At 35.6% G+C, this 26,969-nt stretch overlaps 1 protein-coding gene across 1 annotated transcript in view; it reads right to left on the bottom strand.

Annotated features, from left to right (window-relative positions):
• Positions 1-26,969, bottom strand: part of LOC107664289 (rho guanine nucleotide exchange factor 12-like) — an 85,246-nt gene that overhangs the window by 15,245 nt on the left and 43,032 nt on the right. The window contains exons 5-21 of the mRNA XM_016454811.1: positions 20,338-20,436; positions 19,923-19,972; positions 18,566-18,623; positions 18,277-18,470; positions 15,824-15,943; positions 13,717-13,845; positions 13,467-13,592; positions 13,299-13,391; positions 11,062-11,172; positions 10,817-10,909; positions 10,686-10,728; positions 10,278-10,410; positions 9,999-10,136; positions 7,224-7,256; positions 5,812-5,926; positions 5,623-5,728; positions 3,713-3,919 (exon numbers count right to left, since the gene is read on the bottom strand). Of these exons, the coding sequence (XP_016310297.1) occupies positions 3,713-3,919; positions 5,623-5,728; positions 5,812-5,926; positions 7,224-7,256; positions 9,999-10,136; positions 10,278-10,410; positions 10,686-10,728; positions 10,817-10,909; positions 11,062-11,172; positions 13,299-13,391; positions 13,467-13,592; positions 13,717-13,845; positions 15,824-15,943; positions 18,277-18,470; positions 18,566-18,623; positions 19,923-19,972; positions 20,338-20,436 (1,848 nt within the window). The remainder of the gene's footprint in view (positions 1-3,712; positions 3,920-5,622; positions 5,729-5,811; positions 5,927-7,223; positions 7,257-9,998; positions 10,137-10,277; positions 10,411-10,685; positions 10,729-10,816; positions 10,910-11,061; positions 11,173-13,298; positions 13,392-13,466; positions 13,593-13,716; positions 13,846-15,823; positions 15,944-18,276; positions 18,471-18,565; positions 18,624-19,922; positions 19,973-20,337; positions 20,437-26,969) is intronic.

The following is a 26,969-nucleotide window of genomic DNA, read 5'->3' as shown; positions in this document are numbered from 1 at the left end:
TCTCTCTCTCTCTCTCGAATTGGCAATATTTGAGAAAAGGGTTTAGTGATTTCTAATTATTGGGGGGACTAGCCCCCCTCAATGTCTATGGTGGTTATTATCGCCCTGATCAGACATGAAAATATGTTGTGGCACTACCGTGCAGTCTATAGGCTAATGATATGACGTTAGTTAGCAAATATTAGCGATTTTTTGCAAACATTTCTTTGAGTAACATGACCGTAAATCACGATTCACGATTGAATGTAACATAAAACAAATGATTACTTTTTGTTAAAATCTTTATTAATGCCATTACATTTATGTCTTTGTTTGAAGGGCTGTCTGGCCCTTCCCCTACCCCTCCAACCAAAAGAGAATTGAGACACCCCTACCCCTTCACATAAACACGCGAAACGGAGGGATAGGGGAAAGGGGAAGGGCTAAGGGGTAGAATTGTGATTGGGACCAAGTTTCTCTGTGAATTTTAAGATTTTTTTTTTTTATCAAATGACATTTGAAATGCCCAAGAAATGAACTCTTAGAGCAGCTTAAGAGATGACGTTCATGTAGAGAGTCCTTATATAGTGTCCTTAAGTAATTATACAGTAAATATGTATGTGTGTGTATATATACAGTATATATATATATATATATATAGCAAATATTATATAGTTGTACGGTAAATATGACTGGATTCCATGATTCAGTCCACGTTTTCTGCATCAAGGAAAACATTTGCATTCAAGCACTTGCATCTCCGAATACTTTTATGATATGAAATTGATGTAAACACAGACAGTTAAGTTATCAGAACAAGACAAAACAACTGATATGTTGAAATAGATCTGTGCATTAGTGTGAATGCAGATCGAAATAGAAATGTGCATTAGTGTGAATCGGTGTGAATGCAGCCTGTTAAAGCTGCCAGTGTCCGTGATCTCATCAGATCATCATCAAACAGCAATAATGCTGAGGAAAAACGAAAAACCCATAACTATGATTGTCTGTAAACTTTCGGATACTTAAAGCACAACTCGGATACTGAAAGTACGTTTTGTTTATCACTTGCAATTATCTTTTTCCCCCTTTATTACTTTATATTTGCTTGTATGTTTTGAAGCTATATTTATTTGGTTAAGTTCTTAACTATTTTTTTTATTTATTATTAATTTGTAATTATTTTAAAAAGTAGCCTGCTTATATAATTTAATAAAAATGCACAAAATAAATTTCATATAATCGTGATGCATCGTGATATCGAATCAAAACGAATCGTTGACTTGATAATCGAATTGTGATTCAAACCCTTAATACACTCGTAAAAAAAATCCCTCTCTCTAAATGTGGGCACATCCAATTTGACCATCTCCAATTAAAAAATAAAGTAAAAAAAAAAAAAAAAGTAAAACAGGCCAATTATTCTCTGATTTGAGCCATGATCCTGATAACCAGGAGAGCACTGACATAGCTCAGACAAAGCAAACAAATAAAAACATCTAAATACAAACCTGGGGCTGTATTACAGAAACATCCTAAATTAGAATCCTATCCTATTTGTTTAGTAACCATGGTAATTTCCCTTAGAAACTAGACATTTTTCAAATCTTGAGTCAAGAAATAAGATTCTACGTTTTTGTAAAACAGCTGCAGGAAAATAAGTGGAAATATGGTGCAAGGAAAGGAGAGAAAGAGGGATCATTAAGGGCAGATAACAATGAGAGGGACGATGACAGTGGAGATAAAAAGAGGAGAAAAAGACAGAAGACATTAAAGAGCAATAAGGTCCCATTAGTTAACATTAGTTAATGCAGTATTTATTTGTATTTAAATATAGTATTTATTAATCCTTGGTAACGTTAATAAATATACAACTCACTGTTTAATTGTTAGTTCATGTTTACTCAGGTCTATTAAATAATATTAACAGATGCAACTTTTGATTTTAATAATGTATTAGCAAATGTTTTTCATTCTTTGTGAAAAACTTTTTATGAAAATGGAAACCTTTTTATTGTTGGTTCATGTTTACTAACATAATTAACTAATGTTAACAAATGTGTTACCAAGAAAATAAGTATGGCTGAACTTCACTGGGGGGCTTTTCTCAGCCAGTACTCAAATTTGCATGATCAGTTTGATTATGAATTAGCATATCATGTAATTAATTTAATTTAAATCTTTAAATGACTGACAATCCCAAAAATAACAAAAAAGATTTGAAGGAGGAAAGCTTGTAAAAGCAGACCACAGACACTGGTGATTTCAAATGTCAACATTGGCTACCAGAAATCGCTTAACATACCGTTAAAAGTTGAAACAGAAACAAAAACAAACAAACAAAAAAATGTTACAATTATGCACACAATGAATGAAGTCTCCAATTGCAGCTGCAGGAAAATAAGTGGAAATATGGTGCAAGGAAAGGAGAGAAAGAGGGATCATTAAGGGCAGATAACAATGAGAGGGACGATGACAGTGGAGATAAAAAGAGGAGAAAAAGACAGAAGACATTAAAGAGCAATAAGGTCCCATTAGTTAACATTAGTTAATGCAGTATTTATTTGTATTTAAATATAGTATTTATTAATCCTTGGTAACGTTAATAAATATACAACTCACTGTTTAATTGTTAGTTCATGTTTACTCAGGTCTATTAAATAATATTAACAGATGCAACTTTTGATTTTAATAATGTATTAGCAAATGTTTTTCATTCTTTGTGAAAAACTTTTTATGAAAATTGAAACCTTTTTATTGTTGGTTCATGTTTACTAACATAATTAACTAATGTTAACAAATGTGTTACCAAGAAAATAAGTATGGCTGAACTTCACTGGGGGGCTTTTCTCAGCCAGTACTCAAATTTGCATGATCAGTTTGATTATGAATTAGCATATCATGTAATTAATTTAATTTAAATCTTTAAATGACTGACAATCCCAAAAATAAAAAAAGATTTGAAGGAGGAAAGCTTGTCTAAATTAGAATCCTATCCTATTTGTTTAGTAACCATGGTAATTTCCCTTAGAAACTAGACATTTTTCAAATCTTGAGTCAAGAAATAAGATTCTACGTTTTTGTAAAACAGCTGCAGGAAAATAAGTGGAAATATGGTGCAAGGAAAGGAGAGAAAGAGGGATCATTAAGGGCAGATAACAATGAGAGGGACGATGACAGTGGAGATAAAAAGAGGAGAAAAAGACAGAAGACATTAAAGAGCAATAAGGTCCCATTAGTTAACATTAGTTAATGCAGTATTTATTTGTATTTAAATATAGTATTTATTAATCCTTGGTAACGTTAATAAATATACAACTCACTGTTTAATTGTTAGTTCATGTTTACTCAGGTCTATTAAATAATATTAACAGATGCAACTTTTGATTTTAATAATGTATTAGCAAATGTTTTTCATTCTTTGTGAAAAACTTTTTATGAAAATGGAAACCTTTTTATTGTTGGTTCATGTTTACTAACATAATTAACTAATGTTAACAAATGTGTTACCAAGAAAATAAGTATGGCTGAACTTCACTGGGGGGCTTTTCTCAGCCAGTACTCAAATTTACATGATCAGTTTGATTATGAATTAGCATATCATGTAATTAATTTCATTTAAATCTTTAAATGACTGACAATCCCAAAAATAACAAAAAAGATTTGAAGGAGGAAAGCTTGTAAAAGCAGACCACAGACACTTGACAGGAATGATTTGCGATGCATCTCTCACCAGTCTCCGACTCTCGGCTGATGCCATCTGTGCCCTGTGCTGCTGGAGCGCTGTAAGGGGGTAACGTGACCAGGCCAGTGGTGCCATCTGAGCCCTCACTGGACTGACTGCCCCGTACGGGAGGAGAAGACCCGTCTGCCTGCTCTCCAGTGCCCAATGGCAGCTGAGGCTTTGTCGGACGCTGCTTCGGCTCCAGAGCCTTGCTGACTGCAGGGCGAGAGAGAGAGAGAGAACAAAATCTGTGTTGGGGCTCGCCAATAATGACTGCCTGATGGGCCAGGTCAGCGTGAAAGACTCTTGGGACAGCTGACAGAATTGTTAGTTATGCTTATGTGGATGTAAAGAGCTTTATTGCCAGATAGGTTTACACATACGAGGAACTTGTTTTGGTTCCACAGCACAAACAGATTACAATGACAAGACACAGATAATAAAAATAGAATAAGTGAATAGGAAATAATAATATACAACAAATATTTTAAAAAATACACAATGTACAAAAATAGACAACAGATGGTATTTGTGTGTACAGGTATGATATGTACAAATGTAAGAATGTAAGGAAATAATAAGTATGGTGGGTTTAATAAATAAACATATAGATATTGTTGTGTATTACATGTTTATTGCCAAGTTAACTGTTCATGAGATGGATTGCCTGAGGGAAGAAACTGTTCTTATGCCGGGCTGTTCTGCATGTATGCAAGTATAAAATTTAATTCAGTGAAGACAAAGCAGCGTTCATTTTGAATGGACTACCTTACATAATTTCTTTAATATTTCTTTACTCTGCATACTAGTGTTAGACCTACCTGAAAAAACTTAAAGCACTGTTTGTTTCATTTGTTTTATTGTATTTGCTCTATTGCTTGTCATTTGTTCTTCTTATTTTATTACTGACTGTTTACTTGCCTTCACTAATGTTTAAACTATAATAGTTAGTAGTTTTTGCTGTGATATCGAAACTGGAATCGAGAATTGACAACATTTGATATTTTGACAACATTATTAAAAAACAAAACCAGCTATTATTTATTTATTTATTTGTGGCAGGGCCAGTAGAAAAAAAAAACTTAGATTTGAGTCCTGAATGGTGTGTCTCTTCAAAATATAAAGGAGATTACAAATAGGTGGTTGTCTGTATAAAATTGTCACATATAGGGAAGTAAAACAAACCCACAAGGAGCTTCACAAGGAACTAAATTATGCCATACAGAGATTTTACCCTAAAAGAAATTGAAACAAAATCTTTTTTTATTTTTTTTACTGAGAAATGAACCATTTTTTTTTCCTTTTCATTTTTATCCCTTTACTTATAAGTCTAATAAGTAAACCCAAGGTTTTCGGAGAAATACTATTTAAAGTAATTCATTTTAAATACCATTTCACCATCTGTAAAGCCTAGAATTAACCAGGTCTGTTTTTGCTACTGTACACGACCTCTGTTATGATTAGCTGACATTTCCGTTACTGACTGCATAACTACAAAAATAAATTTGTGTTGTAACCCAGTGCTTCTCAAGGCCAGATTACTTTATAAAAAAAAAAAAAAGAAAAATGACAAAAATCATATGAATAAAAAACTAACTAAAATATTAGCACACACACACACTAATTAAGATTTATTTTGCCCCCTCAATAACAATTTTTTTTTATTGAAGAACATATAGAATCATAATCTTGTAACCAAAATAAATTTTGGTTAACTTAATATATCAACATTCCCAGTTTCTGTTAACAAAAAAGTTTGAAAACAAGCAGCGCTGTCATTATTACAGCAGAAATACAGGAGGAAATATCTTAGCCAATATGGGGACCTTCAAATAATTTTGTTGGACAATGGGAGCCTTTGAGTCAAAAAGGTTGAGAACCACTGGTTTAACTGTTAGTGAAATGAACCATCAACTTACGTGATGAAGCATCAATCCTGCTCGGCCGTCTCTGAGGAAAGACACTAGAAAATCTTGTTTTCTTCGATTTCTCCTCGCTTCCATCTTTCTCTGGCTTTATACTTTTCTGTTTAGGAAGCACAGAGACACTGGTTTGGTTTCATGGAGTCATTTGGAAACCGAGTAAGGATGTTCGCTGAGAGTTTGTACCTTTATCTTAGGGAAAAGGTTCATTAGCTTGGGCTTGTGCTCCAGCCCTCGAGACTCCTTCACTTTTACACCGAGCTGCTTCATATACGACAGTATCACAAACTGCATGGTGCTACTGTGAAAGAGAATGACAATATGAGAAAAAAATAATACTTGGAATTTGTTCAAATCCCTAACTTTAAGTATGAACAACAGTAATGCATTTACATTGCTTCATTATATCTGTATATATACCCAGGGGTTGATGATTCATCCAAAACAGAATACTAGCTGATATATATATATTTTTTTCTAATTCAGTCTTTGACTTCAACTAATGCCGAGTTCACACTGCACGATTTTCAAACTCGTCGGATCGCCGTTGTTTTCACAGTGTGTGACTATCTGGGGTAGCATTCAGTTGCTGCTGTGTTCACATTGCACGATGGATCGGCGACAGGGGGTTTCACACTGCATGACTTCACAAAGCAAATGTTTGTGCTTGTTTCTGTATGATATAATTGTTCATATATCTATACATTTCTCATTTCACACCGCGTGATTGTGAATCGGCGACAGCTCCATATATTTAGCATGCCAAATATTTAGCGGCCGTCGGCGACGTGTCGACGATTCCCTCAGATCGCGTCTTTGATAATTCACACTGCGTGATTGTCACTCGCGTGAACGAGCACCGATTTGCCGCCGATGTCGGGCATTTGTCGGCGATTTCGCAAAACCTGTCGGCGAGTGAAAAATCGGGCTAATATCGTGCAGTGTGAACTCGGCATTAGTTTCACTGTTGTAGTTTAACAATTCTGAGAAATCATTATCTGTAACTTCCACAAGGGGGAGCAAGAGCTCGGTTCAGTCCATGCTGAAATACTTTACAGTGTGCAGAAAATTATTCTGACAGCTAGGACCCCAGCCGAAGAACTTACAAAGCTGTTCTCACAAACACTTACAAGCCAAACAGATGACTTGTACAATGCGTAACTGCAGTCAGTGCCAGAGCAGAAATAGCAATCACAAGCTCCTGTCAGAGACTTCATTAGGCTACACTCTCTTGCATGCCATCTGGGCGAACACACAACGCCTCCGTCCCTGCTGCTGCCGCCCATATGGGCTCCTGACCGATCATATGCTGCAACTACACACCACTCACAAGACTGCAGCTAAAACTGGGAGGGAAACTATAGGGCTAGTGTGATTTGTAGCCGGTTTTTGCCTTTAAAAATGTACCCTTTCAGACTTGAAAGTTTGGTTTTACTACTTTATAAAGTAATGTAAAACTGTACCATTTTACTAAATACTCAATTTCTATGTCACCTTGGATTTATTCCTCAATCTATGAGGCTGGACAGTGTTTCAGGGGTTAATCTATGTTGTAATATGTCATTTATGGAAAGAGAGGACATGAGAATTCCCCTTACCACTTATCTTCCTCTGTGGCCTGTGACGTCAATCTGAAACAAAACATAAGTTGCGATTTACTGAAGTGTGAGAGACACACACAACTTCCAGTGTGTTTTACTTCTCATTTGAAAAGTGTAATATGTAAATATTATTTACCCATTTTGGTTTAAACCCAAAGATGTTACCATAATTAGTTTAACCCTCTACCGCATGGTGTAGCCATATGGCAACATACCTAAGTTAGATCCACTATTGTATGCTGTTGCCGTATGGCAACATATCATAAAGTACCTTAAAATAATATTTTTTTCCAAATTTTTTTTTACAGCACTTCAAGTTAAGCCATTCTTAGAAAAGAAAAAGATTCAAATATTTTTTTCTATAGGTCTATCATAATGTGTGCGGTAGAGGGTTAAACTCAATGCTATCATATTAGTCTAGGTTTAATCTTAGTTAATTTTTGGGTCAAATGGGAACCAGTTGTGTAAAAGATGACAAACAATGAATGGCGGATATGTCATATGTAAACCTTATAACCATAACTCTTTCAAATAATGCTTCCTCTTGGTTCCCACTTTATTTTCATTTTTGTTATATTCATCAGTTGGGAACTTTTTTTTTTTTTAATTAAAAAGTGTATATAGTACTTACACCAGCATTATATTAGCATTCATTTCTCTTTCTAAAAAGCCCCTTGCAAACTGTTATGAGTCACCCGTTATCTTTCTGAAGGCATATACAATTCTGATCAGTTTACATACTGGTCTCTTGCTAAATTTACATGCTCCTTAAAAATATTCATTTATATAAAAGAAGAGGACCAAGAACAGAGCCCTGTGGGACACTCTGTGTTAGAGGAGTATTGCAAGATTTAAAGTCATGGACAGCAATTAAGTGTTCTCAGTGAGTTAATCAGTGAGAAGCTATATCTTTTATAAATATATCTTTTAGGTAGCTTCTTCTGTGTAGTACTAAATAAAAAGGAATACCATTTTATGATCTAAAGATCTTTTTTTAGGATGTTATTTTTTAATAATTCTAAACTTCTTAAATTCTGCAAGGGCTTTGTAAACTTATAATAAAAGGGTTACATAACATAACATAATAGCAGTTATCTGTAGTGTGTTTGACTGTTGTGTGCATGAGCACCAACTGCTATACACAGAGAGACATCATAGAAAAAAAAGAGGAGGGCAAGAAACCTATCCAGGGCTCTACGCTTACTTTTCTTTTTAGGAGGACTTGTGCTCCAAATTAAAAAAAATTTAGGAGCACAGTCAAAAAATTCAGGAGCACCTTCTGATCAATATTACGAGGTGATATTTTAGGAGCACAGTCAAAAAATTCAGGAGCATCTTCTGATCAATATTACGAGGTGATATTTTAGGAGCACAGTCAAAAAATTCAGGAGCATCTTCTGATCAATATTACGAGGTGATATTTAAAGTGATTTAGAGGGGCATTTTTTTTTAACCTTTGTAATGGCATTTTTTTCTAACTTTATTAAAAGTGTCATCTTTATGTCAAAAATGTATAAGCCTTTTTAAAATTTCAAATTAAAACAATAGAATAAGAAGAATAAGTTACTGATCAAATGAAATCGAATATTAAAAGTATTTTGCACTACAGAGGTTGCAAAGAAGAACAAAAGTGGCATGTAGTTATATTTACAGACATTTAATGAGGCTTAGAGGTGGCATGAGTGCAGTTAAATTCATAAATTCATGTTGAGATGAATGTTTTAAATATAAAATTTTGAATATAGAAATATTAAATGATTTACTTCACGATTCATTCACGAACAAAGCAAGTAACTGTCTTTAAAAAAAAGGTAATTGAATCATTGACTCAATAGATTAGTTTAAAGGGGTCATATGATGCTGCTAAAAAGAACATTATTCAAGTACTACTCTACACTGCCCAAAACTCGCGTTTGAATCATCAGTGGCAAATAATTTAAATGAAAACGTACTTACAGACTGTGAGTCAGAACTTCTGACATTTTAGTCTAACGTTACTCTCCCAGGATCAGTAAACAGATGTGCCAAGAGCTTGTAACACTCCAAAGAGAAAGGAAAAATTTAAATCGCATCATATGACCCCTTTAAAAACGCATGTTCATTCATAAACGAAAGATGGCTGTTTGCTTGGAGATGCACAGCGGCTCAGCTGTGACTTTGTTTGAAACTATTTTCGTTGACAAAATAGAGCAAAGTCAGGGAATAGTGTTGTAGTCAGACAATGTAAGTCACTTAATATTAACTTCTTGAACTGTTGTATTAATCATTAAAAGCTGTCACCTTAGTTCATCGCAATCTCACAATGTTCCATTATAATCAACAAAGTTCTCTAAACTGCACAATGAATATCTTATTTTAAACTTTTTACTACACAACTTTACATATTATTTTGCACTTTGTTATAATGAAAGGATTCGTGAGCTTGCATAACTGAGCACTGAACTAAACTCTGGTGTTTTGAGCAGTGAGTGGATTCTGATTAACATTGCTTTCAAAGAATCAAGAGATATGTCTGTGATACATTACTCAACGTTGCAAACACACGTTGCAAGTAGAAACCTTTGAAACTCCCTTGAGCGCAAACACAAATATGCTGATCGGGTCAGTCACACTGGTGCACCTAAATATTTTTTCATAGTTGCACGCAGTAGTTTTCAGTTGCAAATGCGACTGAAATGGTCGCACTGTAGAGCCCTGCTATCAAGAGAACAAGTGGCATCATCTACAGGTATATTCACATACATTTATGTCAGAATGGCCATGTGCACTTACAGTACATCTTCTATCTTAGAGATGATGTGCTCTGCACAGGATCGCTCTTTTTCCAGAGCCACGCGGTCTCTCATTCTCTCTGTATCCAGGCGGGCTAGATCCGCTTCAGCCAGGGTCAAACCCATACTGCGCTTGTGCCTGAGACATACAGATAACACATGGGTGAACATACTGGAGAAGGTGGATTTGACAGACACTTGTGCTGGTACATTGGAGTTAAAGAGTGTGTGTGGAGGGTTTTATCTGATTTTGTGTGTGTATTAGATAAGTGCTTCTCACCTGAAGTCTTCTAGGTTCTTCTGGATGTCAGGTAGAAGTGTGTCCTGCAGCTGCTGCACATACTGTCGGTGGACATCCTCTGAGATGGGCTCTGGCCTCTTCCGTTCCGTATTAATTGAGTGTGCAGTCCGTTCTACGTTCACACAAACATTTATAAAAGTCATGCAAAGTTCGGCTATAGTGTCACTAAAATGAGATGGGTGTCTTTTAAAAGAATATAGATGCACAATATATATATTGTTAATCAGACGCTTTTCTCATTTACCAACAAATCAGTAAATATCAGCCAATACAGATGAATTTAAAAGTAAAAAACAAAATATCAGATGGTTAAAATGGTTTAATCAGCTGATATTTAGTTGTTTTCATTTGAAATAATAGCCCTAGGATTTAGAAGTTTCAACTTACCCAGGTCAGCGATGATGGATTCGGGCACTGTTACTTTCAAGCTCTGTTTAAAAACAAAATACAACTCTTAAACAAAGACCACAACATCTATGACAAGCTAAACAATCTAAGACTGTTTTTAAGTTCCTCACAGCTGTTTTGTCTATGAAGAAGGTATCCATGAGGATTCGCCGTGTCTCTTTGGAGCTGGTCTGTTTGTAAAGTTCAGCATAGAGGTAGCACAGCTGCAGAGCGAGAAGGTAAATGAGTGATGTGACTCATCTGGTCTGAGACCCAACCATAAGCATGCAAGGGAGATTCATGGAACATGGAAAGTAATTTATAAACATTTTGTTAGATGCCTGGAAATTCCAGGTTCGTGGGTAATCGATCTCACCAGCGGTGCAGGGTCAAACTGAGAGACCACGTGATGGATGAAAGCTGCCAGGTGAGCAGGCCGAGATTTCAGGAGGTCTATGCTCTGAAAACAGCTACACTGGCCATTCATCTAGAGACAGAGAGAGTTAATTTACAAGTACACATTAACATACTATTCAACTTTATGGTTTAATGCTAAACTTAAATGCAGGCTTGTGAATGTAAATGTGTAAAAGCTTTTGCTATTTTCCAGGAATAAACGATGGGCTCTGTTCCAAATACTAGTGAACTTCCTTATCAACTGTCTACCTAGGCAGCTACCTTCTAAAATGACATCACAAGTAGAGTCGCCAAAAAGGAGGGCAATTAGAACTCCTGGGCATCGCTTGGGTTGGGCCCAGACTGGATTGTGGTCCCGGCAGAGGGATTGCCATTTCAAACGCAATGTGGGCATGTCCAGAAACACAACACCATTGAGAAAAGTTACTCAGTGACTTTATGCAAATGAGAAATGATTTGATGCATCAAATTCTAACAGGAATGAAATCGAAATCATGTGAATGTTTCCAGTGAGATCAAAGACTTACAGATAGACTTGAGACATAGATGGCTCACCCGTATTACTATGAATGGGAGAAACTGCAACACGCAATATGGTGGAAAAAGTTCCGCCTTCTAAATACAGAGCCAATCATCGTTTCCCATAGAAACTTAGTGTCCTGAGACTTGCGCTTAGGACTGCACATGCATTCGCTGGAGCAAACTGAAATACCTGAATGCTTTTTAAAACTATTTGAGCGTAAAGTTGTTTTCACATGTATTGCTGATCAGCGAATTTTTGCAGGCAAAATCCAGTCATTACAATACAAATATACACAATTAGGAATTTCGCGTGAGGGCAAATTATTTCCATACAAAGAATTTGCAATGGGTTCCAAGTTGGTCACAAAGATTCACTGTGCTGCTTGGTTTTAAAGTGACTTCTGTGCGAGGCCCTGCTATATACTTCAAATGAATTGAAGAACAAACTGGTGTGACGACATTTCAAATAAAATCAGACCAAAACGAAGTTCATTTGGAGTTTGTTTTAGGAGTTTGGTAAAGCAAAGTTTTTGGAAAACTTCGCTCTGGCTGGTAAACACATTTGAAATAACACTGGTCCGTGGTGAGGTAGGTGTGCTCTGGGGCTCCGCCTTCTTTGACGTGGAAATCTTCTATATATATTTTTATGTTCAGTCCATCGAGGTCAGACACAAGTAAAAATATAAACACACTGGAAAGCTGCTTTATAGTAAAAATTGAAGTTGTAAGTGGCACAACACTCTTTTTTCATGTTTAATACTGTAAAGTAGGGCTGCATGATTATGACAAAAATCATAATTGTCGATTATTCCTTTGAAATTGTAATTGCGATTATTAATTTGCGATTAAATTAATGATGTTTACACCTTCCTTTGAAGCAACTGCATGCCATATTTTTATATGAAAATAAACAAGCTGAAAACACTAACTGAAAAACTTACTGCTTTTCTTATTGCTATTAAGCCTCAAATGTCAACTATACATCGGATTGGTTTCTCTTTAAATAAAAAGGTAAAAATATGCATGGTATTATAATGTTATACTAAAACTAAAATTAAAACAATGGAAAAACCCTTAAGATAACATGTAGAAAGAAAAAAAAGCATCTTAAGCATGCAGAACAACATAAGTGGACAATTAATCGCTGCTTTGAACGATTATGTAATTGTGGCATCCATAATTGAAATTTGTGATTAGAAATTCGATTAATTGTGCAGCCCTGCTGTAAAGCTGCTTGCTTTAAAGCAATCTATTGTATAAAGTACAATATAATTAAACGTGACGTGACTTAAGTTGACTGGAGTGCCAAATTGCACTTGTGCAACATATCCACATCGATATGAACAGATGCTTTCTTAACTGCTGTTTTCTCACTGCCATCAGTTTTATTTATTTTGTTATTGAGAGGAAAGCCTGCAGCACGTATTACAAATTCATCTAAACCCTGCTCTCAGCAGCATAGGCAGTGCTGGGAGGTTTGCTTGCAGTATACCACTGCTCAAATATTTCAAACTTCTTTTTACCCCTAAGCAAAGAAAAAAAAAGAACTTTGTTGTGAGTATATCAGGGCCTTAGGTAGGCAGCTCACTAGTGTTTGAAGTAGAGCCTGTGAGTCTAAAAATTAAGAGGAAGAAATAAACGTACAGACTACAACCAAGCCACGGTCACCCCTACCTGTTCCTGCTCTGTGTCAAAGTCTTCATCCTCAGCACCAATGATGTGTGCTACCGGACGAGAGTAGGGGCTCCCCACACTCGACTGAGAATCCTAAATGAGAAACATTCAGATTATGCACAGCACAGAAACTACAAATGAAGGCATGAGGTCAAAGAGGTCACTCACAAGGTCAGGTGTGTCTTCAGCGTCTGGTGAAGGACAGGAGTTGAGGCTGTCTCGGGGTGTGGTCTTTGGGCTGTGGCAGGGGGTCTCTCTTTGGCATGGGCTCTCTGGGACAGGACTGGGAGTGACCTGCATGGATCAGTTGACACCAAATGTCAATTACACAGAGGAATCACAAATCAGCATCCAAGCAAATGTGTGAAATGTGGAAGGTGAGGTTGATGGGGAGCAGCTGTTCAGGAGGTGTACTGACAGGGGTTGTGGTATTGTTGGTCCATGGTGGCACCATTCCAGCATCGCCCTGCCAGGAAGGGGGCCGATCCAAATCTCCCCCTCCAACCTCCTGCTCTCCTTCTCGTGGCCTTGGAGATAAGGAGCCATCCTACAACAAACATAAACAAACATTTATTAGGACTGTCATGACATCATAACATATTGCCAGAACGTGAAGTGTAATTTCTACACCACCAGTGGTGCTTGAACAGAATCGTAAAAAAATTAGTTACTGAAGCCCACAGAGGTCAGGCATTATTATTTTCCTGCCTAGTTTTGATGATGATGTAACATGCAGAAACTTCATGCAACTTTCCTAAAAACAAAAAAGGAGAAAACTACTGTATGTTTATGAACACTGGCATTTGGTGTCACCAATCTCTAAAAAGGTGTCTTTTTTATGTTAACTAGATTTTTTTTGTCTTAACAAGCCATGCCAGCGATGCAATGAGCGACTTTTTCCACTGTATGTCCCCACATGCAGCAGAATGACAATAAAGCTCAACTTGAACTTGAACTTGAACTTGACAGGGGATTCTATGTTTGAAATGGTTTGACTTGGTCAGCCATGCTGGTGCTGCAACGTGGCTGACAACTCAGTTACTATGTGTTTTTTGTATATTAATATGGTTTCTTCTTTTGCAATTTGATTATGTACTTGCAGAGAGAGAGCCCACCCACATGCTCCTCTGATTGGCTGTGATTTGTAATTAATTTTGTTGCGTATTGTAGATATTTTGCTTCAAGTGTGACAAATTGCTTGTCTTTGGAATCTTATTATTACATAGTGTCTTGTTAGGACACGGTGTAGTACTGGACTACAGTGTTATTTTAGTATTATTGATACTACTGTAGTTTTTGTTAATATTTTTTATTAGATTTTATTTTACATTTTCAGTTTTATTTAACAAAGTTTGAGTAATTTTGTTGTGTTTTTGTATTTTTTCATATTTCCATATAGCTTTTTATAACATTTTAGTTTATTTTAGTACTTTAGTTTTAGTTATTATAGTACTTCAACTTGAGAAATGCTGCCTTGGAAACTAGCTGACTAAATAAATAAGGTTTTTTTTTTCCTTCAGGTAATGAATATGTTTTGCTATAGTTTTAGCTTTAGTTAACCCTAGACTACATGACTTAAAGGGGTCCTATTATGCTTTTTCACTTTTTTAATTTTAGTCAGTGTGTAGTGTGTATGTTTGGGCATAAAAAAGATCTAGAAAGTTACAAATCTCAAAGTCCACTCCAAAGGAAGATATGTCGTTTAAAAATCCCTTTTCAAGAACTACAACGAACGGCTCGTTTGGACTGTGAAAAATAATGCGTTTTTCGAACCACCAAGCATGAGAGCATGATCTAGTACACCCCCAAAACAAAATCAAGACTTTGTAAAAGAGCATAATAGCACCCCTTTAAACGTCCGATGGAAGCTGAACCAGGGGTTCCCATTTGAAATATGCTACTTGATGTCACACATTCCACACGTTTTACTGACAAATAAAATTTCACATTATGAGCATTACTAATTCTAGCCATTAAAGAGCCAAATTACGATGTAAAGTGATGGTTAATTTTCTCAGTTGCATTCACACCTGCTGTTACATACAGTGTCACTAGCAAAAATGAATGATTTAACATGAACAAACTCAATAAGTTTTCCTTTAGTTTCAATTTTGATGAACTTGATATTATAGCTGAGAGTGTATTTATGTACCAAAGTGATTGGGTGAATCTCATTAAGGAATGTCATATTTCACCTCACAATAAAAATAAAGAAAATACAAAACTATGTTTTGCATAAAGGAAACGAGGCCCTTAAGTGTAATTATGGTCATTTCAATTAAGCACATTTAATAAATATAAAAAATTACATATAATATATATAAAAAATATAAATAACCCAATTTATGACCGTAATGCAAAAATCTCACTAATTTTTTCTACATTACATTAACATTAGTGTATATATAGAATTTATTACAGTATTTTTATTTTATTTATTTATTTTTACTTCACATTTCAGAACTGAGAATTCCTCTGAATCACAGGCTGTTTGTTGGTTTGTGTGTGTGTGTATGAGTATGTACCTGTCCAGTCCCAGTGGGCTTGCTGAGCTGCTCCTGGTGCTGTGGAATGTGCTTCTTGGCATCCTGGATTTCCTTCAGTAGTTTAGTTGTAGGGTTCCTGCTGTGCTCCTCCGTCATGGCCTGTAATTTATCAAACATCACAGCAGCTCTGATCATTCCCACGTCTCTTGTCATAGAAGATGTGAGATTGAACACTCAGAGAGTGCTGTCACGACATCACGTGGTTGATACAAGTACACTTAAGTGTATGAGTGCAATGACAGACTTAATCACACATGAGTTAGTCTACAATAATAGCTTCAGTTCTGCAAATTAAGTCAATACTTTCCAATGGCTCTAATCTGAATGTGTGCGAAATACAGCTTGCATTTACACATACTAATAGGTCACAGTATGCATGCGTTATTTATAAGTAACTCCGCATAGCAGCAGCATTTCAAGTAGGGTTTCAGTTCTCAAAACTTGATAGAAAATATGGCAAGAATGCATGGCAACTTAATCAGCAACACAGTCTTCTAATACAATACATTTCTTCAAAAAGCTAAATAATGGAATATATATATATATAAAAACACATCTGTCAGGCTTGATTTTAATTGTACACTCCTGACAACCAACATACACTACCATTCAAAAGTTTGTGTTCCGTAAGATTTTTAATGCTTTTGAAAGAACTTTTGCTCAGCAAGGCTGAATTTATTTGATCAAAAATACTGTGTGAAATATTACAATTTAATATAACTGGTTTCTCTTTTATTCTATATAATAAGTATAATTTTGTCCTTTGTTAATTGAACAGCAGCCATTACGCCAGTCTTCAGTCACATGATCCTTCAGAAATCATTCTAATATGCTGATTTGCTGCTCAAGAAACATTTCTTATTATTATCATGCTGCTTAATATTTTTGTGGTACATTTTTTTCAGGACTCTCTGATGAAAGTTAGAGCTGCATGATTTTTCTAATGAAAGTCAAACACCCACGCAATCTTATTCCTAAATGATACTGATTAAAGGAGTAGTTCACTTCTAGAATGAAAATTCTGCCATCATTTACTCACCTGCCACTTGTTCCAAACCTGTTGAACATGAAAGAAGTTATTTTGAAAAATGTTAGTATTCAAACAGTTGATGTGCACCATTGACTTCCACAGTAGGGGGAAAAAAATACTATGGAAGTCAATGGTGCCCATCAACTGTTCGGATACTAACATTTTTCAAAATATCTTCTTTCGTGTTCAACTGAAGAAAGAAATGCATACAGGTTTGGAACAAGTGGAGGGTGAGTAAATGATGACAGAATTTTCATTCTAGAAGTGAACTACTCCTTTAAGCTACGACTATTACGACTGTTTCACGCTGCAAGAATCAGCGGTGCATATTTTTGACGCTGTCCATGTTCATGAATGAGAGAGTTTACTGTCACGCCGTGATGTGAACGGTCATTCATTAACTTGGGCAGCGACAAAACGCTGGCATGTTGTTGTGAAACAAGCGTTAATCCAAAGACTTTAGGGACTTTGAAAACTACACTTTTGAACACTGCAACATTCAAATCTGTGTTCGGACTGCTGCTGATCCGAAGCAAGCAGCCGCCATGTATAAGTTCATGTACAGTATGAAACAGCTTCAGTCTTTTCAACCACATATTACCATTATTAATAGAGTAAATTACCTTTTGAGATTTTGAGACTTGTATGTATTGTATCGATTATCTCGTTACGACTTTTAAAAAAAGTATTTGTATTTGTCATTGAATCATTCACTCAAGAGATTCATTTATAAACACTGATTCATTCAATAACGAAACGAGACTTTATAAATGAGACATGCTTCATTCAAAATTATTTTTTAATTATTTAATCCAAATTAATGTATTTTTTAATAAACTGAAGCAATGAACATTTTGTCAGAACCTCTAGTAAATTATTTTGTTTCTCTCATGATTTTCTTCAGAATTGCGCAAGAATCGCAATCTATATTTTAAACAAAAAAACTGTGATTCTCAGTTTATCCAGAAACGTGCAGCTCTAAAGCAAGTTTAAAGAAAATTCAAAGAGAACAGAAATAGTTTGAAACAGAAAATTTTTTCAACATTATAAATATATTTTCTGTCACTTTTGCTCAATTTGAAGCGTCCGTGCTGAATGAAAAAAAAAAGCCAACCTAGAACAGCAGTGTATAATTTAAACCATTATGAAAGGAAATACTCAATGTAGTAACCCAGAAATCACTTTTGTATAGAGCCATAGCCCTCCTACGTGTCCAAAACGCTGCCTGTATGAAAGCATGTGACTGCTGTTGCCGTTTTGCTGCTGTGATGCTTCAAACACAACCAGAAAAACACATAATGAGTTACTGTAGTAAAAGGCATACAGTGCTATGAAAGAAAGAAGGCAGATGATATGGGGCTGAGGGAGATCAAGGCTGTTTATCAATGATCTGAGCTCTTACCCATACAGGCAGAGGGGTTGGTTTGCACTCCGAGGGGCTGGGGGAGGAAGACGAGCGGTCTGGACCGATGGGCCCCGGGGAGTGAGGGGAGGTGAGCGAGAAGAGAGGCCCCTCCTCCCCCTCGCCGTCTGAGAGGGGGATCTGAGGCAAACCCGGCGGTCTCCCCAGCACGGTTAGGGCCACGTAGGAGCCCGCTGTACACAAACACACCAACAACTGTACAGTACTGTTAATTTTAAAGTGAATAACTTCAGTAAAATGATTAAAGTGAAAGACTCATGCTACTTACATTTTATTAGCTTTACAACTTCTACATGATTTGAGTGTGTAACTAATGTCCCATTGACCTGCATGAAAAAACACACATTAAACATGCTGATTAATTGAAATTCATAGATGATACTTAACAAATCACAATGCTACATTAGTCTTTAGTTTGTGCTGTATTTACTTAATAGCCCAACTTTATTTTTATATCAAATCAATTCTCAATATTAAGAACAATATTGCCAGTTACTGTCTATTTCTGTATTAGCAATGAAAAAATGGTGCTAAAAATACTTATTTAACTGTTTTCAGCGTTATTTTAGTTCCACTGAGATACTATATAGTTTTTTATTCATATTTTGAATAAGCCTTTATTTTTTGCATTTTCCAATTTTATTTACATTTTTGTGGCGTTTTAGTAATTTTGTTTATTATTAGTTATTGCTTTTTTTAATATGTCTATATAGTTTTTATTTATTTTTATTTTCAGTTAAATTAGTGCAAGTTAAACAACGAAAATGATTCAAGTATTACTTCAAGAAACAATTTTTTTTTAATGGTTTTAGTTAACTATAATATGATATGAGCGTACACTATCATTCAAAACTTTGGTTAATACGATTTTTTTAATACTTATTATTAATAATAATACTTTTATTCAGCAAGGACAAATTAAACTGGTCAAAAGTCACAATAATAACATTTATAATGTTTCTATTTTAAATACATGCTTTCTTTTGAACTATCTATTCATCAATGAATCCTGACAAATGCTGCGTGATATTTTTTCACAAAACTGATAATAGTAAGAAATGTTTCTTGAGCACTAAATTAGTATCTTAGAACGATTTCAGAAGGATTGTCTGACACTGAAGACTGGAGTAATGATGCTGAAAATTCAGCTTTGCCACCACAAGCACAACATTTAAAAAAATATATTAAAACAGAAAAGAATGATTTTAATTGGAAAAATTATTTCACAATATTACTGATTTCACTCTATTTTTAAGCAAATAAATGCAGCTTGGTGAGCATAAGAGACTTCATTCAAAAACATAATGATATTGTACGTCACACCATAATTGTGATTTCCGAACTCATAATTAGGACCAGAGAAATATGTAGAGTTATAATTCTCCATTCAGCCAGCAAGTGGCAGAGCACAGCACCCGAGACATCCTGCGACATCAGGTGAGCCTGTCTGGAGAGTGTGTATTGTAGCCACAGGGCTTAAAGACACAAGCCCCAGTAACAGTTTCTAGGGCTGGTCAGACAGATTGTGCTCATTTTGAACTGAATCTCGACAATTTCTATTAAAATCGACTTCTCTGATTAATAAATCTGAACTTCATCATGGTGGAGCTCCTGATGATCCTCACCTTTATGATCCGGTCACCTGTCTGAACACCAGCTCGCATGGCAGCTCCATCTACATGCAAAAGAAGAGAAAGAGAGATCATGCACTCTGATGGAATGAAAAAATATACCACGGTACCATCTGATACCGTCATTGTGCCATGGTACCGCCACAGTACAGTGTAAGGATGGTCACATGTAGCTTGAATACACATTTTCACTGCCTCACTGTAGTTACGGGAAAAGCAACTATGTATTTAGCACTGTTAGTGTCGTAATTATACTGTACTGTGGTGATACACAACCAGATAATTATCCATGCCTTGGTGGTTAAAGGAGACAAGTATGTGTTTAAGTCACTCGTGAAACTGTTCTGCATGTGCATGTTATGGAGGGCAAAACAAGAATGGTGAACAACAGGGATAGTGTCTTTCTTACCCTCTTTTACAAGCTGTATAAACACAGGGTTATCGCCGCTCACTGTCAGCCCAAAGCCATTCTCATCTTTCTGGATGATAACACAACGCTGCACAAGCCCTGAGAGACAGACAGAGAGTGAGAGAGGGGGATAAAGCAATGGAAAGATATGGAGGGTGCAAAAGAGAGGATGAGGACTTGGTAAGTAGCATTCAAGGAGCTGGATAAAGAAGTGTGTGTTCACATACAGTATAGTGGTGTTGTGTGTGTGTGTGTGTGTGTGTGTGTAAAACCAGATCAAAAGGCTGAGAGACAGTAGATAAACACACCAAAAAAGATTTCTTAAAAGGCCTTGAGCAGTCATAAAAGAGCTTTAGAAACTACATAAACAACAAAAAACTGTTTCTTTTCTGGTATGCTTGTGACTTTACAGGAAGTCTATGTGAGAAAATGTGAGAAAGCTACTCAACCATACACTACCGTTCAAAAGAGGTCAATAAAATACAAAAAAATAAATTTGAAATACATTAATAAAAAATTAATGATTGATAATAAGACGTTTCTTGAGCACCAAATCATCATATTAAAATGATTTTTGAAGGATCATTTGACAGCGAAGGCTTGATTCAGCTTTGGCATGACAGGAATAAATAATATTTTAAAAGATAATAAAATATAAAACATTCATTTGAAATGGTAATACCCACAATATTACTGTTTTGCTGTATTTTTGATCAAATAAATGTAGCCTTGGAGAGCAAAAGACACTTCATTTAAAAATATTTTTAAAAAATCGTACCGACCCCAGATTTTAGAATATGTGAAACTAAACCTCATTCCACAATATAAATATGCTCAAGGAGAAATTCAAAAGATTGTAGTATATAGCAAAGTCTACAAGAAATGGTGTTCTCAACCAATTTTACTTTTTGTAATCAGACATATTTCTAAATTTAATAGATTTTCAACAAAAACAAATTATTAATAATATTAATAAGGCATTTATTATTATTATTATTATTATTATTATTAGTAGTAGTAGTAGTAGTAATAATACTAGAATTAACAAAAAATTATTAATAATAATAAAAAAATAAAAAGGGTCTTGATGATGCCAAAAAGGAAAGAAGTTTCAGAATAGGATCAAGTTATTACATTACGATGAAAGATTACAAAAATACCTTTTTTCCTTAGGAATAACGTAAACTGTTAAATCACAATTTACAATAAGATCTCGAAGGTGTATTAATAAAGTAAATGAGGTAAATTTTGATTTCAAGATGACTGTAAAGTGGGATATTCTTATATAATACTATGAAGAGTATATACTTGTAATAGACCTTTTGTACAGATCATATATTAAGACATACCCTGCAATCAATCAGGCATATTTGTGCAGGCCCGGCATCATCACATAAGAATAAATCTCTCAACTATGAGCATTGAAGTATTAAACAAGAAAAAAAATTAATTAAAAATGCATGTTTAAAATAATAAAATCATGGTCCTCACAAATAGATAAATCATATTACAGCTGGAAAGAGCTGTCGAGATACAAAACACTTGTGTACCAACTAAACAAATTAAGATTCAGTACAGATTTTTTTTTTAATCAGAATCTGTTTGCGTTTAAGCATACTGTCATTCAGGGTTTGACAATGCAACTGTATACCGCAAAAACGTTTTATGACTCTGCAGACTGGTGTCTTTTAATGTTTAATGTTCATGGACGCTGCTTGTGTGAAGAACAAGAACACGCCAGACAAGTATCTCACCAGACTGGATCAGTCTGCAATGTGTTTCCATGAAACGCTGTGGTGTAGGTCAGAAGCCATTGATGTGTGATGACTACAAAAGCGCATCTTCCTCCATTTGTGCTACTAACACAAAAACAGGCCCCCTCACACATTCACACACACTCTGGCTGAGTGTAGCCATTATATTGAACTTGATTGACTGGTGCATTCCAAATTTGTGACAATTACACTCAATAAAACACAACCAGATGATCTGCCTTTGGTATTGTATTGCTTTATGGATGTGACATCTGGCCTGGATTAACTCAATGTATGCATCTTTCAAACCTCCTGGAAACTGTTGGAGTGACTGGAATGATTCTACCTCATTCTCATGCATTATTAGAAGATCTGATTCAAGAGAATCACTCATTTGAAGGACCTGACCAGATTAAAGCAGCAAAATATTTTATACTGTGCGAGGAAAAATAGTAGTAGCCTATTTTAAATTAAATAATTTGCTATTTATTGTGCTGAAGCCAAAAGCAATGTTTAAAACAGTATCTGGAAAATATTATCATCAATAATAAGAAGAAAACAATAATTATTGGTCTCTGATATTTTAGAGTTGCATGTATGTAGCTTGCATAAATTAGCATAGTAAACTTTATTTAAATGTAAAATATACACTACAGTTCAAGATTTTTTTTAAAGAAATCAATATTTTATTCAACATGGATGCATTAAAAACTTTTGAACTTTGATGCATTTGCTTTTGAACTTTCTACTCATCAAAGACTCCTGGAAAAAAAACAAGGTCACAACTGTTTCAACATTGTTAATAAATGTTTTTTTTTAATCAGCATATTAGAATGATTTTGAATGGAAGTGTACACATTTTATAAGTTTAAACATTCTGCATTAATAATATTATAATATTATATACATTTTAAATGTAGATTGTTATCAATATTATAATTTTGTGTGCATGTAATCGGAGTTGGTTCTAAATTTTAACCCAAATTTACAAAAAATTAAATGACAACTTAATAAGCTTAAATAAATAAATCCAGATTTTTGCATGAAAATGTTCTCACAGCACAAATGCCAGTTCATGGATGAGAACCAATGTTATAAAACTAGTACGTTGTGTTGGTTGTCAAACTACTTTATGAAAACAGTGTTTATTTAAAATAAATTCTTAGTTAACAACTTGGGCTGAGTGCACTTGGTCAACTAACCACAAAGAACTGGCTAAATGTTTCGAGCATCTGTTCATTCATTCTGTTCACTGACATCAAACAGATGGCTGTAAAGTAAGATTAAAAGCAAACTAAAGGCATGAACTCACGATAGAATAGATGAAAAGAGCCAAACAGAGTGAGCTAGAAAGAGACTGCAGAAAGGTTAAAGGTTTGTGTGTGAGGACAAGGCCATAATGCAAACGGTTCAAGATCGCTGACAATTAAACATGTCTTTGAGCAAGTCCAGTTCCATCAAGGTACAGCCCGACACCAAGACATGCTAAGAAATAAATGCAGGTCAAGTTTGATGAGCGGCGGGCATGAAAGAAAAAGAATGAGGCTCACACACACACACACACACAAACCACAGCAAATCCCCAGAGCAGCGGCAGTGACCCAGTGACTCTTACCGCAGGACTCTGGCCTTCCGTCGGCAACTACACTTTGAACAGGCAGTTCTGACAGCAGAAAACATGCGGCGCACAAACACACACACACAAACAGCAGGAGAAAGAATACGATTATGAAAAATCACACTAAAAAAAGAAAACGTATCTGATAGGTTTTATATGGAAGTAATATGCAAAATTCTGCCGAATTATCTATTAAACTAATTTAACTCAAAATAATGGGAAAAAGGGGTAAAAAAAAAAATAGAAGTGATTTTTTTAAATAAAAATTATAATAAATAATAATAAAACGCTAAAACATAATTTCTTAATCTCAGTATCTCTTGAGCTCACAAAATCAGTCACACTTTTACCAAATTTGAGACACTTTATTCAAGACCAACAGACACTGCTTCCTTTTCCTACCGACTCAATTTATAAAACGATGACTCAGACTCATCTGAGACACACCCTGTATATCCTCCTTGATGACTCAGCTAGATCACTCACTAAAATAAACCTCCATCCTCAAATGAGATTTCCCTCTCTGATGGGCGCACAGCTGTGCGTCCCTGCGGCAGGAAGAGAGAGAGAAGGATTACAGCCCTGTGACAACATCCGGAGCTTGTGATGAGATGGGCCTCCCACATAATGGTATAACCAGGCTGCTAAAACGACATCAAGCCCAAAGCACTGGGAATTAAAGAGTTAAACTTCAATACTGCATGGCAACATGGACTCTGGTGTGCTTGATTTGATCACTTCAGTCATGTCTGGTTAATCCCAAGAAAGATTATAAATGAGTCATGACTTCAAATCCAGGTTTGAAACACAGATGTGAGATAAGTTCACTTCAGTATACTAGGGGCAAATTTTCACTGCTAAATGATGTTAAAACGAAATTATACATTCCCATGGAGCTTTTTCCACCAAGTGTGAACACTCACACTGTGACAAAGTGCCATTTTGTTTTTGTCATCTGTTCATGTGTCTGGAATCAGCATTTGATATTGTTGTTCGCAGAGTAAAACAGCAAAAAGCATAAAATAAAAAAATGTATGCTAAAAAAATACACCAAATAAACAAAATAGAAATATAATAAATATAATAAAGAAAATATAAAATATTTACAAATAAATAAATAAATAAAAGATCCTCTTCTTTTTCTTCTCTGTATTTCTCCTCTGCTCTAGTTTGTCTAATCTAGCTTTCTAATAAATGTGGCATTGCATCCTGCAAATACTGTTGGCTGTGTGATTAATTGCTTATGCTCCTCTATTAGAAGTCACTTTAAATAAAAAGTGTTTGATAAATGCATAAATATAAATATAACAGTAACATTTAAAATCCATATGGGTAAATGGAGCACAAAAAAAAGTGATGTGACAACCAATTGTTGACAAAATGAGAACGTGTTAAAAATACTTTACTCAAAAATGAAAAATATGTAATAAAGTGCCACGATTTCCCTAAATGTTGCAGCTCTCAAATCTTATTTGCACTTACAACACATTTAAATTTCACATATTTTTGATTCAAACCGGCAAATGAGATTTGAACGCTGCGGTGAAAGGATAGATTTTTTAGTTAAAGTTCAGTCTGTTCCTCACACAAAGCCATTCAAAAGTATTGTGCGAGTCATGTGGACTGTTTTTAGTAGAGCTGATACAATTAGTCGACAATAAAAAATTGTTGACAAATGTTGTTGAATAGTCGTTTGATCTCATATGACCGAATGTAAGAGCCTGCAATAATGCGGTTTGACCAGTGTGGCACTGTAGAGCAAGACAGTAATTCAGGGTTCGTACACATTTTTACCAATAAATTTCCATGACTTTTGAGACAATATTCATGACCTAAATGTTCCATTATGTTACTATAAGAATAAAAATCTGTTCAACTTATCATAGCATATGTTAACTAAAATGAATGACTATTAATGCTACTTGTTTGCTTTCTTGTTTTAGTAATAAGTACAAGCTGCAACTGCGCCAGACATTACTCCACATTTCACATATCACATTACTGAATATTATCATTTATTTAACGGTGTGGCCAGGATGGCCATTTTGGCATCATTTTGTGTGTATTTTAGCTGCTTAAATGCAACAAGCTGCGCTTTAGAGCCCTGCATTTCAGCACGAGCCCGACGGGCCCTGACTTATTTACGGCTTCGGGACAATTTTCACGTCATAGCTCAGACGCGGGCCTGGCATCGAGCTTGCTTACTCATTTTTATATTTTAGATATCCATCAATTATTATGGTGATGAAAAAGATGTGCCGCGCTGGTGGAAACAACACGAGACTGTGCTACCACGACTGTCAAGAGCGGCTCGGACGGTGTTGTCCAGCAGCAGCGAGAGCTGGAAGAGTTCCACATTAAAACGCACGCAAAGCTTGCCGCAAAACCCCAGCAAGTAATTACAATGATTAATGTGTCGGGGCCAGGGGAAATAGAATATTCGCAGAGTTTCGGCTCATTTTTGTGAAGCGCTCCTGCTCAAGACCGAGACGGCAGAAAGCGCATCCTGTTTGTTTTCTACAAAAAAGCACAACATATGCTGATATTGTGAGTGGACACAAATAAAAGTAGACCCTTAACAGTCCAGAATGATGTATTACTCTTACCTTTATGAGCAAAAAATACTGTTGTTTCCACTGTTATAAGAAAAAAATGCGAGTGATTGCGCTGGCGACTCCATGTCCTGCAAAGCGCACTTTAGCTTCTCTGCACAAACGATTGGATACGTGCCTAATAGCACACATTTATCTAGGTTAACCATTTAAAATAACATTGTGATATGCTTTTTTAAGTATTTTATATAGGCCTATAGATTTTATTTTAGTCAAGTGGTGATGTCAGAAGGCTAAATTGATCAAACATAGGCTATGATTAACTCACTGTCTGCCACTGGCCATTTAGTCGTTACTTAAAAAATGGCTACAACAGCAACTGTGTAATGGTGAAGAGAGAAAGCGAAAAAAGACACGGGGAGCCCGTGACAGACTGGAGCAGTCGGACTCGGCCGGTAATTCTGATAATCTGTCGGACAAGGGCCGGACTAGGGCATATGTTTGAGACCCGTGCAGGGTTCTACTGAGCTTGTTTGGTAGCAAACTCAATTTGGTACTCGCAAGGCGGCTTTATATACGCATGCGCGCTTTGGATGTGACTGCGCACCGCCTCTGGAGCGCGCGAGTACCGAATGGCTAAAAAAGACATGCAAATAAATAATACATTTTTGTGACAATGCAACAATGACCCGATTAGGCAAGTGACAA

This window comes from Sinocyclocheilus anshuiensis, unplaced genomic scaffold (assembly GCF_001515605.1).
Source record: "Sinocyclocheilus anshuiensis isolate Anshui unplaced genomic scaffold, SAMN03320099.WGS_v1.1 scaffold339, whole genome shotgun sequence".
NCBI lineage: Eukaryota > Metazoa > Chordata > Actinopteri > Cypriniformes > Cyprinidae > Sinocyclocheilus > Sinocyclocheilus anshuiensis.
This window is presented reverse-complemented; position numbering and strand designations above follow the sequence as displayed.